The sequence below is a fragment of the Silene latifolia genome, chromosome 5 (genome assembly GCF_048544455.1).
Source record: "Silene latifolia isolate original U9 population chromosome 5, ASM4854445v1, whole genome shotgun sequence".
Classification (NCBI taxonomy): domain Eukaryota; kingdom Viridiplantae; phylum Streptophyta; class Magnoliopsida; order Caryophyllales; family Caryophyllaceae; genus Silene; species Silene latifolia.
This window is the reverse complement of record NC_133530.1, coordinates 68,948,525-68,965,637: the sequence shown is the minus strand read 5'-3', so window position 1 is coordinate 68,965,637 and position 17,113 is coordinate 68,948,525. Positions and strand designations below refer to the sequence as shown.

The 17,113-nt window shown below is 37.2% G+C and overlaps 3 protein-coding genes across 3 annotated transcripts; all 3 read right to left on the bottom strand.

Annotated features, from left to right (window-relative positions):
- Positions 1–1,281: 1,281 nt before the first annotated feature.
- Positions 1,282–7,211, bottom strand: LOC141657504 (U-box domain-containing protein 9-like). Its single transcript, XM_074464766.1, has 4 exons — positions 7,101–7,211; positions 5,447–6,544; positions 4,132–4,772; positions 1,282–2,713 (listed from the first exon to the last, which is right to left on the bottom strand). Exons 3-4 carry the CDS (start codon positions 4,669–4,671, stop codon positions 1,628–1,630), a joined length of 1,626 nt encoding a protein of 541 aa, XP_074320867.1. The 5' UTR covers positions 4,672–4,772; positions 5,447–6,544; positions 7,101–7,211; the 3' UTR covers positions 1,282–1,627.
- On the bottom strand, positions 5,484–7,113 carry LOC141655490 (putative purine permease 11). Its single transcript, XM_074462569.1, has 4 exons — positions 7,101–7,113; positions 6,264–6,544; positions 5,945–6,166; positions 5,484–5,750 (listed from the first exon to the last, which is right to left on the bottom strand). Exons 1-4 carry the CDS (start codon positions 7,111–7,113, stop codon positions 5,484–5,486), a joined length of 783 nt encoding a protein of 260 aa, XP_074318670.1.
- A 658-nt stretch (positions 7,212–7,869) lies between the features above and the next one.
- LOC141657506 (double-stranded RNA-binding protein 2-like) lies at positions 7,870–17,113 on the bottom strand. The gene is made up of 4 exons (XM_074464767.1): positions 16,920–17,113; positions 13,334–13,620; positions 10,299–10,518; positions 7,870–8,902 (listed from the first exon to the last, which is right to left on the bottom strand). The coding sequence occupies exons 2-4, from the start codon at positions 13,577–13,579 to the stop codon at positions 8,022–8,024; spliced, it is 1,347 nt and encodes a 448-aa protein (XP_074320868.1). The 5' UTR covers positions 13,580–13,620; positions 16,920–17,113; the 3' UTR covers positions 7,870–8,021.

The following is a 17,113-nucleotide window of genomic DNA, read 5'->3' as shown; positions in this document are numbered from 1 at the left end:
TTGTAAGGGATCGGAGTAATGCAATTAAACAAGCTAAGGAAAACTGTCAAAAAAAAAATCAAAAGACGAGGAAATTGGGTGAACAATTAATAATAAAGAAGACATGCATGCAATGGATGATTGATTATTTGATCAAATTCAATCTCTGGAAAGGGAAACAAAACCAAACAAATTGAACGTAATTTCAAAACACGTCGACCTGTTGCAATTTATTGAGAATTACAAAAACCCAAAATAGTATTATTTGGCTCGCTCTTGAAGGGAAAATAGCCGGGCTTAACTTATCTGGTTTCGTAGGGGTCTTCTTCTTCGAGGAGGTTTCTTGACTAGCAGCATCCAATCGCCAAAGATTGACTCTTTCTTGGCCGAATGAAATAGATTCTGACTTCTTCATCGGCATTATAAGTACAGTTGAGGTTTTTGTGAGATTTTTAGTCCTTTGAAGAAGCTTTTGATGCATCCAATCAACATTCATCCACTAAATGACCTAACCGCCCACACTCGAAGCAAATCATTCGTAAACCTTCATACTGAATATGATAAATCTAACTAAAATTTCGATAATAATTTATTGCTATTAACCTCAATGCTCATTGATCTCTCTTTGCCGTTTCTGTATTTTTGTCGATGTGCTGCGACCCTACCTTCTTTAGAAATACCTTATTAAAGTACTCTATTGGTAAATTTGGTATTCAGGACCTTGTGTTAGAACATGTTGGTGGTTTTGCCTCGATGAAAATTTGTGATTTAAAACTATGAACAACAATAACAACAACATTACCCCAGTGCCTCAATGGCTCCCGCAAATACTTCAAAACTGGATTTTCAGCTTTAAATCTAGTACTTCTAAAATCCACATCCAAACCTTCTGATTGGTTATCGCCATAGTTGCCGACATCTTCTTCTTTTTGGGTTGATTGTGCCAAAGGCAGAGTTCTCAACATTCTATTCTGTTCTACTTTCTAATTTGGCTAATTACTTTAATTGGGTCTGTACTATATGGAGTAGGACGGACCGAACGATCCTGCAAGAGAGTTATCTGACACGGTCCGCCATATCAGGTTATGCTTCCTAAATCCAATAGTTTGGGTAAAAATTTGTTGTCATGCGGCGGTCGTCAAAATTCGACTTCTTGTTTCAATCCATAACCTTCAACTTAGCACAAATGAATATGACCTGAAAGAGGTTGATCCTTACACGGTATGACCAAATGTACTAAATACTCCTAGTACATTACACATTTCTCACAATTAACCGAGGCACAAAACATAAACAAGACGCTTTTTACTACATTCTGCAAGGTAACGTTTGTATTGAGTACGAAAGCCCAAGAGTATGAAACTCTTACATAAGGGAGTTCTCCGTATTTCCAAAACAGTAACAGTATAGTGTTTACCAGTTATCTACAGTATATGACTATGTAGCTCACCAAAGCTATACCGTTTCTTATTTGAGACAAATCTAAACCAAAATTATTAGTAGCATTATAGCTAAACAATCAGGGAAAGAAGTGGGACAAGAACTTGCACTGTTACCAGCCTCGAAATAGGAATTGATGAAGTATAAGATGAGATCTATTAGCAATCGATCAATGATGAAGCCACATGTACTGTCTTTTGCAGAATCTTCAAGAAGCTCGGATAATGTCAGCATCAAAAAGCCAATTCCATACACTAATAGCTTTCCTTTTCGCTCTTTCACTTCCTTGTTCTTCCAGCTTTGAGATCGTACCATGCACTTTCTCCTCCTCTCCAACCTCCTCTAAGACAGCACGATTTTTCCTGCACATTAAGAATACTATAGCTATACCATTCTCATTAGTACGCTCACACGTGCTCACCCTAATGATTTCAAGCAAGAACTTGACTGCCCTGAGCTCCACAAGCTCCTTGATCGCATCCGGATGTGTTGCCAGCAAAGCCATAATTGTTAACAGCCTGTCGACGTGACCCCCATTCTGCATCTTCTGTAAAATCACTCTAACGGCCCCACCACTGACCAGCCTTCTCTTGTTCTCTGCCAAACCACATAGTTGAAAGATTGCTGACGCTGAATCACTCATGGCTGATGGATGGTCATGATCTTCCACTAGTAGGTCAATCAAAGGCTTTAAAGCACCCGCTTCCCCAATCAGTTTTTTGTTCGAGTCGAGGGAAGACAGTGCGGACAAAGCAGCAGCAGCATTAGCCCGTGTATCAATGGTCCCACGTGTCAAAGATTCAATTAAAAATGGAATTACGAGGGGGTGCTCACTGACTCTCTTTTTATTTCCATCATGTAAGGAGATGTTCAACAGAATTGTTACCAGGTCCCCTTGAAGATCAGGATGGTCATAGAGATCTTTTAAGAGTGAGAGTGGGTTGAGCAATTGTGAAATGGCATCTTCAGATTCGCTAAAATAAGGGCGAATAGGATGTTTTGACTTGGTCATTAAACGGATCTCTTTTGCAGCTTGCTTTTGGTCAGAAAGAGTTGAGAGTTTATGAAGAAGTCCATTTAAATAGTCTTCATCTGAATTAGTTACCACCACTTGTTCCTCAAGGTCCATAATAGGAGGTGGGAGTTGGATGCCGTTATCTTTGCACCACTGTTGTATTAGTTCCCGGACAAGATGATTAGGAGTGAGGACAGCGTGAGAAAGGACTTCCCTGGTCTGAGGACAGATTTGGTGGACATCTTTCAGCCACTTGTAAATGGATGGCCGGTCATATGTCTGCCAATGTTAAAACAACTGTTTCGTTATCACGAGATTTTAAGACCAGTTTCTGTTTGATTACATCTAAGATTGAGAAATACACAAGTACAAAACACACAATCTAGAGTGCCAATATATTCATGCTCTAAGCTAATATCCTCATCATTTTGCTGCCAAATTGAATGTCATGCCGTAAAGCAGAAATGTATGATGATAACAGGGGGAAAGAAACAATATGAAGTGCCAATATCAAAATCCAATAGATAATAACAGAAGAACTAGAAATCTTAAGTGGAACATTAAGTTATTGTGTTGGTTATCGACATTCATTAATTAACTTAGGGTATCATATAATGCTGCTAACCATAAAGTCATAATCACAGAATCATAAGCTTTACTACTTATTGATTATGTATCTAATCTGATAACCTCCTAAGCAAGTTAAGAAATCACAGTGATTCATCACTATTGGATATATATGGTTGTTATGAGTTAGTTAGACTAACAGTTTGTTAAAGTTAGTTACAACAAGTTGTTACTCGAGTTGTATTAGGATTAGCCGATTAGGAGTATCTTCTTAGTCTTACTACTATTATAAATACACTCACAACATCATTGTAACATACAATTGTATACACATTCAATATATCATACTCAATAATATACTTTCTTCTATATTCTCATATTATCAAGATTCTACAATCACTTTCCCTCGACTCTTCACAAGTATGATTACATTTCAAGAAACATAACATATGATGCAGAGTTTCCAATTTCCAAGAAAAGAACTAGGCGAAGTTCCTCAATCTACATTGCACGCACCAAACTTTCAGATTTTTTTCCTAATTAATGCTTTCGTTTTTATCATTTGGACATGTGGAAACAAAAATTCCAACTGTTTTAACTGACATCATTCCCTTACTTCACACCAGCTCCATTCTCCAGTATAACTGATAATAACAACTAACTACTCAATGCAGGATCATCTATACCATTTTGTGACATTTCGAGTGTCCAGCAACATTTGCAAGTTCAACAGTACATAATTCCATATGCTTAGGCCAAAACAATTAAAAATAAAATAAAATATCATATAATTCTGAAATATTGATGATCACTAATAACTAGAATGGTTTAAAGATGACAACGAAATCAATGAGAGCAAGATTCGACAAAAAGAAAGAATCCCAGAAATTCAGGGTATAATTTTTCAGTTCACCAGCATAACAAACCTCTATGCAGGAAATTCAAAAATATGCCAATACCGCCAAAACAAGAAAGCTAACAAAAACAGACATTGACATTTCATATCTTTAAAAAACATGAACTATATAAAATCAAATACAAATATCAATTAAACCCAGAGAATTAAAGTGCAAGAAAGACTGGAAAATCAACAAATACCTAGAAATCAACCCAATTAAGAATGAATTTACCTGGCCAGTAGACAAAACAACAGGGTCTCTCATCATTTCTTTGGAAATCGGACAACGGTATTCAACAGGAACGTCCAAGTGATCATAAAGCGAAGAAAGTTGTCGCTTTTTCTCCCCCAAATGCAACTGTTTGAGTTCAGTTAGTGCCTTAATTGCCTTGTTGATATTACCAACCCCATGATCAACCTTATTACCATCATTATCTTCTTGATGTCCTCCAATGACTTCCATGACAAGCCTCTGTAATTCCTCCTTAAGCTCTACTGCTTCATGATCATCAGTAACAAAATCTGAAGATGGAGCATTTGATGGACCAGCAATTTCTGTTTCCGGCATTAGTGCTTGTTCGTCTTTCTTAGGCTCTTCTGCTTCTGGATCAGTAGTAACATTTTCTGAAGATGGAGCATTTGATGGACCAGCAATTTCTGTTTCCGGCATTAGTTCTTGTTCGTCTTTCTTAAGCTCTTCTGCTTCATGATCAGTAGTAACATTTTCTGAAGATGGAGCATTTGATGGACCAGCAATTCCGGTTTCTGCCATTAGTGCTTGTTTTCTTTGGGATTATGGTGTGATTTGGGTTAAATAAAGGGAAATGTAGTTTCTTGAACAACTTAGGGTAACAAACTTTATTCTTCCTCTCTCTGTAATAGGGTAACAAACTCAGTATTCTAATTTTCTGTTCAGGGAGAAACAGCTTTGGTTGTATTTATATTTCAAGTTTCTTGGGTGGTATGGTGGTAAAACAGAGAATGAAAAGGAAAAATTAAAAAAAACTGGATTATTAATGAAAAAAGGGGTTTATATAACTACCAAGTGTTGCCTTTCTGGAATGTGTCACAAAAATGAATGCAACTGAATTTTATTACGAGTATAATTCTTGACATCAAATTTCTTTATCTTTTTCCCTTCAGTTTTTGTTTTCTAAAATGGGTTGTTCTACTTCATTTTCGCATAGAACCGTCTTATATATGTGTATTTGTATAAAAAATTAGGTTTGTGACTTGATGCACCTTAAAAAACCCAAACTTGGAGCTAAAAGTGTTGCACTGCCTACAAATAAGTGCCCCTTACTGAAACTGACAGTGCAAAATAGGGGTAGATACACAATAACGCTATAAGATAAACTTTTATAACCTTAAGAAAAATTGACAAGGTTGATGATTCAACTATTCTGTAATTTCCACGATTTCGAGTTCTGGGCTAACCAAGTGCTATGAATATTTTACGTTTACAATGGACTGTAAGTTTCATTGACACAAATTTAAAAGAACTGTGAAGTGTGAGTGAATGAATGGGGGTTGAATCGGGAACATACCAGGGCAATGACCATTAGGGCACCTGAGAAACCTACTTCACTTTCGTATAGCAACTCTATTGTAAGTAGCTTCGATTTGTCTCCTTGATTGTGTTGTCCCAGAGTCATCAATGCAATTCTGATATATGCAAGAGGCAAATCCAAAGTGTGCCATCAACATAGCAATTATTTTGACATCATTCATCTTATCATGAAACACTATCAGAGAAGCGATAGCGGCAACTGCCAAAGCCACAGTACTGATGACAGTCGAAAACAAAGACGACACCAGAAAGATTAACCCCACTACACCAACGGAGGCCACCTACCAACATACGCCTGTCCAGACCAGAGTCATCACATAGGACACTTTCCCAGAGTGAAAAAAACCATTTCTCCCGATAAACTACTCCATTGTCCACTTGTGATGAGCCCGAGGACAGAAACTATACTGGCAACTATCGACGTGTAGATTGATTTGCTGATCTAGAACTGCACAAATGTTTCTTTCTTAAGTACCTTTTCAAAGGTAAGCTGCATCAACGAAAGCAACAGCGAGTATATAGCTGATGCCCTGAGAGTGCACAAAAATCCGACAACGTAATGTGACTTAGTTACTCCTTCAGGTGCATCAGAATCCCCGTGTACCCAAGTAGAGTAGCAGAAATTGAAAGAACAACCACAGCAATAAGAATCAATTGGGTAAACTTCTAGGAATTGATAAAGAACGCAAAGACAGCACTGAAAACCAATTGGGTGGCGCAAATGAGAGAATATGTAGAGGCTGAAAGATACAAGAGCCCCATTGAGTACATATAGTTGTCAAAACGATAAGTACTCCCATGTCTGAAGGGGTTGGAGAGCCAAGGGAGGGTGGAAGTAGCAAAAGCGGAACAAAAAGGGTAGGAAAACCCGCTGTCTGAACAAAGGTGGACATAAATGTGCTAGATCCACCTTGATCATAATAAAACCTTCCTAAAATTACAGCAGCAGTTTGTCCAGCAATTAGGAAAACAACGTTGAGCCTCACCAAAAGCCACCATTGCCAGCGATTTAGTTTATATAGTATCAAAATTTCAGACTGTGCGCTATCTTTATCCAAGACAGGTTCTCCAATATCTGCAATTAGAAGTAGTAATTAATAACAAAAATGTTAGTATAAATTTTAAAGAGATGATAAAAGCGAATCACGAATATCTTCTTCTTCTCCAACAAATCAGAAGTGCAGCAGCATTGCTGGTTTCATCGATGCCGACAACTTAACAAACCACGCTCAAACAGCATACAAGCTTAAGTCAGCAATTTATAAACAACGTTTACTAACAAATTTGAAGTTAAATTATCAACAGTACTGATTACATACAGCATTTTCAAAACTTCTACCTATCACAAAATTATCGTCGTAAAGTACTCGGCGATCTATTCAATCTACAAACCTCATCTAAGCTAAATTATTAATCGTGCTCAAAATTCGCTATTTCGATACTTAGAATTTCATCAATTTTATCGTCACACACAAAAAATCCGCAATTAGCATAAAAATTCGAAACAAATATTGAAAAAACAGTACGTAAACACTGAAACATAATCCGATGAATCAAAAACTGAAAATGTAATATCATTCCGTAGTCCGTACTACCGAATAACATTTAATTACTGCATAGAGAATTATTACCAGCAATCGCCATTAACGATGTGAAGCGAACTGAAGAGAGAAAATATCGGAGGATTAATTTCTCGAGACTGTGATAAGGAGTGACAAATTTTTATCGTTAGAGTGAATAACTAACCCGTTTATTGTCGTCAATAATTTAAATAAGGTGGTTGTATAAGTTGCGAGTTGATATGGAAATCGAGCCGTATATAGGAGATCGGATTTATTGAAAATGTTAAATCGAGCCGTATATAGGAGATCGGATTTATTGAAAATGTTAGTTCTCCGTATCACCGTATCACACATACTCCCTCCATTCCAATATAAAACCATTTTATAATGTATAGAATTGACTAGAATAAAGTAGTAAAAAAAATAAAAATTCCACATAACATATTATGTGAATATAAAACCATTTTATTTTAAGCTTATCGTCCAACCATTCTTCGAATATATTAGTTTATAACATATTATGTGAATATAAAACCATTTTATTTTAAGCTTATCGTCCAACCATTCTTCGAATATATTAGTTTTATCTTCGTCGGATGCTTATTGTTGAATTGCTAATTTTTTTTTTTTTTTTTTTTTTTTTTTTTTTTTTTACAATTGTCGTCCTCAATCTAGTCACCTCTATGTTGAAGGGACGGTGGCATGGCTCTTCATAATATGCCTAAACATATTCCAAAACCTTGTGTTCTCTAATTACAGAGACATGATCCTTTCATAAGCTAAGATACAACAGAACTGTCGGAATATATGCCCTTAACTTGTTCTTTTAGTAGAAATAGGAAAAGGGAACACTCAACACCTATTTTATTTTTGCAATTTGAATAACTCAAAGTCTTAACAAATAATCTATTGATTGATGACATAATTACAATCGAATTATGAAGACTATAGTGTAATTCAAACATACATCTATGATGGAACTATGAACGTTTATATATGAAGATCTTCCAAATTAGAGCTCGTACTTGACACATCAATTGTTGGCGGGTTTCTCGTGTCCTGGCCAGAGATCGGCAACTTCCTTGGGGGAGGGGCAGAACACACAGGCACAACTGATCTAATTTGAACAGCAGGTGCCATAGAAGGTGCATGAAAACCTGCAGCTTGCATTCTCCCTGGCAAGTGTCTTGTTGGATACGAATTAATTCCACTTCGCATTCTTGGAGGAGTGTTTAATGTGGGCCGGGGTCGGAAATTCCTTTGGGCTTTTGACTTGGCTGCACCAGTCTGAACTCCGGAACTAGTGCACCGACTTGAGGCGGGTTCAGATAATTCTTTTTCGTGGGTATTTTCAGTTGAACCGTTTTGCTTTCCTATATCAGAGTTATTGCTGGTGACAGATCTTTCTGACTGTAACTCTTGACTTGTCACCATGGATCTGGTCTTGATAGGATGTGGGACGATTTGGTTAGACAAGTACAAAGGTGAAGTTGCTGTATATATAGAGACCCCTGGTGTAAGCATCCACGGGGCGGGCTGCATGGGTAAAGGAAGTGCCGGGATTGAGATTCCGAGGCCCATTAGACGGCGCTGATGCTCTGCTGCCTGTTGCCGCAGCCAAACAGGATGCATTGCCACGTCAGGGGTAAGATCAGAAGAAGCCCAGCTCTGGTAGCTTGGGGATGATGAAAATGAAGGTTTGAAAGTTGAAGATGGGCTAGGATCAGAAGGTCCCTTTTGGTGATTACTTTGACGAAGATTACTCGAGTCTGGTGAATTCAGGTTAGCAAGAAATCGAGCAACTATAACTTGCTCCTGCTCCTCCGGACATTTAGGGTCTGGGGGAGAAGGTGAAGAGTCGTGCTGAGACACTGCACAGGGAATAAACAGGTAAGCTGAAGGACATTAAGGCTTCTGTATCATTTTGCAAATCGCAGGTGCTGTAACCAGACTAGTGAAAATATGACCCCACCGCAATCCGATCCAACACGTGTTTAAGAACTTGAACATGTAAATGCAGACTCGTGACCCAGAACGACCCACATTTATTGGGGTTAGCAGTTACAGTCAAGGTTAAACCCAACCCAACCCATTTTTACCTAAAAAGATTACTTTTGATACAATTATGCAAAAGGAGTATGCAAAGGATATAACATATTGTAAAAACTAATATGATTGGAATTATAAAATTATATAAGTCAAATGACCATGAAATATAATTTTTCATTGGAAATGGTAAGAAAACGACACGAGAACGTACTTTTGACTCGGACTTTGACCCCAACACATACCTGCCTGATACGCCATGCTCATTTGTCAGGTTTAAGTGTCTAACTATACTTGTATAATCAACGGTTCCAACTTCCAAGGTAGGTAATACGACAACTTTTTCTGTTTGTTTTGTAGATTCATTGCATTCTTCTGTTATGTTTTTGTTTCTTGCTCTTTTCTTTCTTCTTTTATCGTGTAATGTCATGGTGTTTACCAGTAAAAAGTAGAAAATAGATGAGAGACGTATACCCTCGTGAACAGTTTCTATATGAGGATAATAATGAACCAATTGTATCGAGGTACGCAGATATAACATTACGAACAGCAGCCAATCATGCCAGAATTTCAAAAATGTTCACCAAATGCGTTATTATTATCACTTCGTCTTAAGATTAAAAATTTGCAAGAATTTCCCATGTTTTTTCTAATAGACCTCTTTTTTGACAAAATACATTCAGCATCTGTAAACACTCAAGTTTCTCAATGCTTTTCTAAAATAATAGATTTAAGTCACCGTATACTGGTCATGTGGCGGCGATATTCGAAACATTAGTAACTTAACCAAATATTTTGCATTTTTCTCAAAGGTGCTATGGCCGTATGGGATTCCATTATGTACCAGGCATTACTTAATGTAAAAGAACTTTCATACTATGCCTAGAAAACAAAAAATATACACATCCAATTCTGACAGCCATGAAACAGCCATCATTTTCAAGCTACTCAGCCGTTTTGTCTTAATTAAAGAGTTCCAACACCTCAAGTACCATTAACAGACTCGACTGCAGGTGTGGGCACGACGCCACGACCATTATATGCAAATCACTCATAGTTTGACAACACGACACATCGGGTATATAATGTGTTAAAGTAACACAATGAACAGTTTGATATGGATGAATGACACGTTAATCATTTTGAGGTATAATAAGATATCTTGAGAAGTTAATGCATAAACATTATCACATAAGATAAGAGGCAGGACTCGATACATACTTTGTTTCAAGGCATACCACGCAGATATAGCCGCATTCTTTTGAGCTTGCTTCTTTGTTTTAGCCAACTCCCCTGTAAAAGCAAGTCCTGCCAACTCGACAGTGCACGAGAAAACAGGAACATGTCCTGGCCCAGAACGTACAGTCGTATAAACAGGTAGATTCAGACCAGCTCTATGAGCTGTTTCTTGGAGCAAGTTTTTGTAGACTCCTGTTTCATCCTGAAAAACAAGGACATGTAAAAAAGAGCCTTTAGCAATATAACAAATGTATCAATTGTTATTAGGAATAACAAGGAACAAGAATCAATCCCAAATAAGCCACAAGAATATGTAGGTACAATTACAAGCCTACAAGCATATGAGAGTACAAGCCGTAGAAGAAAGCCGGACAATCCTAAAACACAAATGTTCATTTTGGCAATTAGTCCCGACTGACAAGTTTACAGTGAAAAATGTTTGCAATAAGTGTTCCACCATATTTCCCTCAAAAACATGAATTCACAAAAACATCAACAACACAGCCTTACACCTTAGGTGAGTTAAGCATAACACATAATGTGCTCGAATGATCCTTAATGAAATTTGCATCCAAAGACTACTACTTCACAATTAAAAAGAAGTGCAACTCGTTTTGTAAGACATTTTACTTTGTATAACAATCTAAAACAAAACAATACAGACTCTTTGACTTCATTGGAAACGGAAACGACAAATTAAAAAAAAATAGCATTTGTGCGTTTGTGGAATCCATTTTTGAAATAATGCTCAAAAATAAAATATTTGTCGTTTTGGGTCGGTTTTGAAAATATTTGTCAAAATGGTGTCCACGTAGGCTCGGGATTTCTGGACCTAAAACACGCCACTACCAATGGCGTGTTTATAATGAGTAGGGAAAGAAACTTCATTAAAAAATGGACTAAAACAAACACGCCATTGGGAATGGCGGGTTTCGGAGCGGAAACACGCCACTCCCTATGGCGTGTCTATGTATAATTTTTTTTTTTTTTAAGTTCTGTCAGTTGAGGAAAAACAATTGTTGTAAAGACACACCACTGCTAATGGCGTGTCTCCTTCACAAAAACACGCCATTGGTAATGGCGTGTTTCAGGTCTAGAAATCCCGAGCCTACGTGGACACCATTTTGACAAATATTTTCAAAACCGACCCAAAACGATAAATATTTTATTTTTGACCATTATTTCAAAAATGGATTCGCGTTTGTGCTATATGACAGTTGTCAACTAATCAGACAATTTATTTTCTTAAATCAAGCTGACACGAGATCTAAGTCACATAAACTTTACTCCATCCACAATTAACTATTATTTCCTACTTAGGAATCTTTCATCTTTTGTCTTTTATATGTGGTCATTATCATTTCTAACCCAACATCTTTCTCCAGCTTTCATTTTCCATCACATACTATTGCATTCCATAATTTCGTGCCAAATAAAGTACGAAGTAATATGTGGTGGGAAAATGAAAGCTCGAGAAAGATGTCGTCATTATCATTTCTGACATTGCATCTTCTGTCTTTTATTTGTGGTCATTATCATTTTTGTCCCCACATATGTTATTCGGACATGTACATCGTTAATGCATCTCCAAGGGTTGAGCAACAGAACTTCCTTGCAAATTTGATAAATTGCAAGCTAGTTACTCAACCATAGTTTTGCTCCACATGAACTTAGTTTAGTTTGAGCTACTAGCTCCATGAAGCTAGTAGCTCAAATGGACCCACGAAGAAAGCATACCAATCCAACAAATACACATGGAAGGTGGTTGACATGTGGATCCATACGCTACAACACTAGTAGCTTAAACCTTTGGGGAAGTTTGTAGCTTAAAAGTGTTGTAGCTTGAAAAGCTTATGTGGCAAGTTAAGCTACTAGTATTGTAGCTTAACAATTGGAGATCCTCTTTAACAACCTCTTATCAGAAGTTTGGGAACCAACACCACGTTTGTTGATGTTAGCTGGAAACTTAATCTGACTTTCATAATTGTATCCTTTTGGGTAGAAGTGTCCAATACGAATGTGTCAAGAGTCCGACTCATCTATTTCATGACTCGTTTTGGTGTAAATGAAATTTCCCCCATGTCAGAATCCTGAGTGTGGGCCCAAGTCATCAACCAAAGTTCTGTCACATTATTTCATAGTTATAATCAGAACAGTAAAAAATCCAGGGATAATATCCTTTATCTCTCGTCAACAATAACATCCGCCAATGCCTTAAAAACAAACTCCCACTTAAGAACGGTAAGGAGAGGAGAAGAGAAGTCGATCCAAAACGAGATAGAGTTCGGGAAGGAAAAAAGTAAAGGATACCTACTCTGAGGGATGAAGTATTCAATCAGAAAGTACACTTAACTGCAGGAGCTCCGTCATTCAAATGTCAAGCAATTTCATTTTATGCCGGAGATTCATTTATGATGGTTTGGACAACTGAATAATTTTAGCTAGCGATGCCACCATTTACAAAAAGGTGAAAGACGGCAAAATGACACCAACGAGAACAAAAGGGGTCTACTTGGTGTGGAGGAAAATAACTAGGATATGCCCAAGAAAAGAGGTACCAGTCATGTGGAAGATTGTGCTAGAGTCTCTATTTTCTTTCACCTGATCTGGTCCGTCCTTTCACCTTTGTTTTATGTTTCTCTCTCTCTTCATATCATCCTCACCATGGTATTAAATCTCGGTTGAGATTAGATCTTGGGATGGGTAGTCAGGGCTGAATGACGGTGGTTGCACTATAATTGCATTCGATACCGCCTTAAAGTGCGATCGCGGTAACCTTCAAAACCTTGGTACACTATGCAGTGTTGCCGCAGATATTTAATACGGAGTACCATGTTTCCCACATTTATTACTGCATCCTTTATTCCTTTATTACTATAATTGCTCCAAAGATTCTCTATCACAGATCAGTTACCGGAACTATTATTGTTGTTATCAAGGCATCTTGATTTATGCCACTCAGCCGATGACACTAGGGCAGTCTACCAACTAACAGATAAGACGAATAGAGCTCTTACCAGGACTTTGGCCGCAAGCGTTCTCGACGGGCCCCTTTTCGCCAGAGTGTTCAAGGCTACTTCAGCAGCTGCATGTTCAGCTTGTCGCAGCGTAGCAAAGAAGTTAGGACTCTCAAACGTCTCTCCGTTAAAGTTAACAGTAGCTTTGAAACGTGGGGCATGATCTGGTCCTTCACGTATACAAGCATACGATGGTAGGTTGAAACAGCTACGCTGAGCCAACTCTTGTAATTGGTTTTTGTACATACCAACCAACGCCTGGAATTGCACACTGAATAATAGATGCTCTGCCAAAAATAATATTCAGATAAGCATTGCAGGCACATTTGAGTATATAGGAGTCATAGGACCCATAACAATGGTAGCAGGGTAAAAAACTTCAAAAATTGAAGACAATTATAGTCCATAATGGACACACATTAAGCCTGATGTTGCTCTGCAGCCACAATTCAAGAAAAGAGTTGGGTTAACAGGCCGAACCACCAAAAACTACCTAATATGTATCACAGGGAATTTGGTTCCATTCCGATTAGGGTCTTCAATAACATGCATGAAAGTATGGTTGAGCACAGATCAGATACCCGATCCAAAGTGTCAACTTGGACCAGATATCTCATATGAGTCATATCTGTTTCTGAAATTTCTGATTAGATATTCATATCCGATCAAAATATCCCGGATTCTAAAATAATTGTCTCTGACACTGATGTTATTAGATACAATAACCATATTTAGGTACTTTTACTATTCACATGAATAAACCAATTACTGAAACATCGTCATCTTCATAATCTTCCATGACTAATTATAATCATAAAACCAAAACCTTTCGGTATCCTACATGAAATAATCAAACATAAAGGAAACATACTTTTTTATATCCAAGTTTTCTAAAACTGATATCAAATCCAATGTTCCAATAAATCGGATCGAACATCCAATCCATACTAAATTTCTGGCGAAATGTCATTTCGGGTGTCCAGATTGTTTGCTCAGTCTTAACAATAAATATTGGAGATCCTCAATCCCATGAGAAATCCCGGGTTGCTTAAAATTGAAAATGATCCATCCATGTCAAGTCTCTATAGAAGAGCCAGCACATGATGAAATGACAGATGGAAAAGCAGCACACCAAGAAAAAGATTTGGGGTCCAGAATCCAAATACAAAAGTGCAAGTGTATAGGCATAAATAGGGTATTCAACATTATGTAATTAAGGTGTAATGCAAAGCTTGTGGGTTATGAGAGGAGGGCGTAAAACGAAATTGTGGTAAACTAACCGGATGAGAAAAAGCAAAATATGGCTCACTAAACTGATTGTACTGTTAATTGTGATGTAGTCATAAAATAAAATTCTAATTTTCATTTTAGGTCATCCGGAAACAACCTCAACTTCTCTGTGTTGTTGAGATAAGGTAACGTATACCCGACCCCACCACCCCTGCCGATGTTGTATCAAAAAGTACATTGCACTTCTTGTACTTACATTAATCATTTTATCACACTGAAGAATTTGACCATCTTGTGATTGTTGTAGGCCTAAGGCTGGAGCCTATTAAAGGTCCTATATTGTTCAACTATTTTCGCTGCATGTACTTTTCCTAGTACTTTGAATAATCATTCTTGTTCATTCACTGATAATACTCTCTCATGGTCCTACATTCCTACCAAATGTCACGAGTGATAACACACTTGTTCTTGGCGTCAAACGACACAAAACCCCAAGTAAATCCCTATCATCCATGTGAGTTATTTCTTTCACTACGCCCTCTTCAATGCCATATTATGTTTCATCTCAGCTAAACTCACATTGTTTTGAATCACCCCCATTGAAATTTTCTCATGTTTTCCCCTACTCTCGTTATCTAATCACATCCTCACCCTTGTGCCTCACTTGGTATCCGTCTAACACGGCCAAACCACTGTATGCACTAACAAATTGACCAACACCATAAATTTAACAGGACAAAGTTACAAACCGTAATACGGGATCAATAGGAGGAAAGTAACTACTGTTCCCTTTTGTTCATCTACTAAACTTCTAGCATTATAGCCCGAAACCTTTTTAGGTAAGCTATCAACATTATGAATATTCTTCCAAATATTTGGAAACATGTTGAATCAAATCTCGTTTTGACATACCACCAAACATCAATAACCATTGCACAAGGAGAATAACACCTGGCCTTTTGATCAAGAGAAAACTTGCCCATATCTTCCATATTCAAATTTAATATAGGCCTACACTTGTCGCATGTCATTGTAATCAGCAATTAATTTGACATCAACCACAATTTCTGTTGGCAAAGTATTCCTAAGTTTTGCTCTTAAGTCTTCCTTTTTTTAGAAGCTCACGTGTTCTCCAATTATTGGCCACAATCATTATCTCATCGTTGAACAATGCCTTCCAAGTGATGGTATAAATATACGTCCATTTCATTGGTAAGGGAGTTCCAAGTAGCCATTATATTTTTTAACATCCACGAAAAAAAGCCTATGCCTCGGCGGCAACAACCGATAACTCAGAATTTCATTGACAGTCAACAAATTTCCGCGAATTAACCTATGCTACCTCTTACTTCCTGAAGAAAATGATATGTAGAGCCAGTTTGGGTTGCCTCGGTGTTCATAAAAAAATAAGGTCATAAGAAAAAGAATATAGACTACTTAAATTTCATAGTCAAGAAGGGGTGAACCACCACATTGAGTTAACTTTTTTGAAACGATGCCAAATCACCCATAAACTTTATGCTACATGAGTGGCATCCATATACCGTGACTTCTCGACCGTTACCACAGTCGCGACCCTTGCCACATTTTCGTACCATTGTGAGCCAACATATCATAAAAGTCTTTTGAGATAGGGCCAATACTTTTACTTATTTCCACTTCTGTAACACGCCCTACTGATAAATGAAGCAATAATATATTCCATTGATCCAATCCATTGCTCTGACCATTGAATCGTCGGACCCCTACCTTGCCCCAAATTTTACACTAAACCAATCATCTTCATTTCTCTAAACAGGTCGCAAAGACCACGACAAGTCCGTCATAGTTGTTTACTTCTCTAGATTTGTTTGACAACCAATAAACATATTACATACAACTTGGGGAGGTTAAGCTACTTGGTTCGATTTCAAAAGTGCATTTCCCTATAACTAACTGACACAGCATCAAGTTATCACAACAGCAAACAAATCAAGATAACAACTTAAGGAAAGCTTAAATTGCATTAAATCCATACCTAGCCTCATACCAACGATTAAAGAGTTTTACCATTTGGGCACCCACCCAAATAAATAAAATGACAGAATAAATTCAGGAAAATTAATAATCATGACAATCAATTAATAATAAGCTTCAGACTATTTGGGCACCCACCCAAAACAGCAAGATCTTAATTCAATAAATTAAAGCTATAGCAGTTGACAATAACTACTAAATCAGTAATAATACATCAAATTGTAACAACAATAACCCAAATAGACAGATAAAAACAAAAACCCAGTTCAATGAATCCAAATTCAATAATATATATGAATAGAGAATGCCAAAAAAATTAGAGTAAAATTAGAGAGATTACCCAACAAGTTTAAGAAGAAAAGCAATTAAATGAGCAGAAGATAATAATTTGGGAGGAAATTAATGAGGATTAGATGAGAAAGAAGTGAAGGCAGAAAGTAATAAGCATAAATGTATGTATGTAGAATGGTTGATGTGAGTTGTTGCGAAGTGTACATCATTCTACTTATGCAGTATGCTATGCAACATCACTTC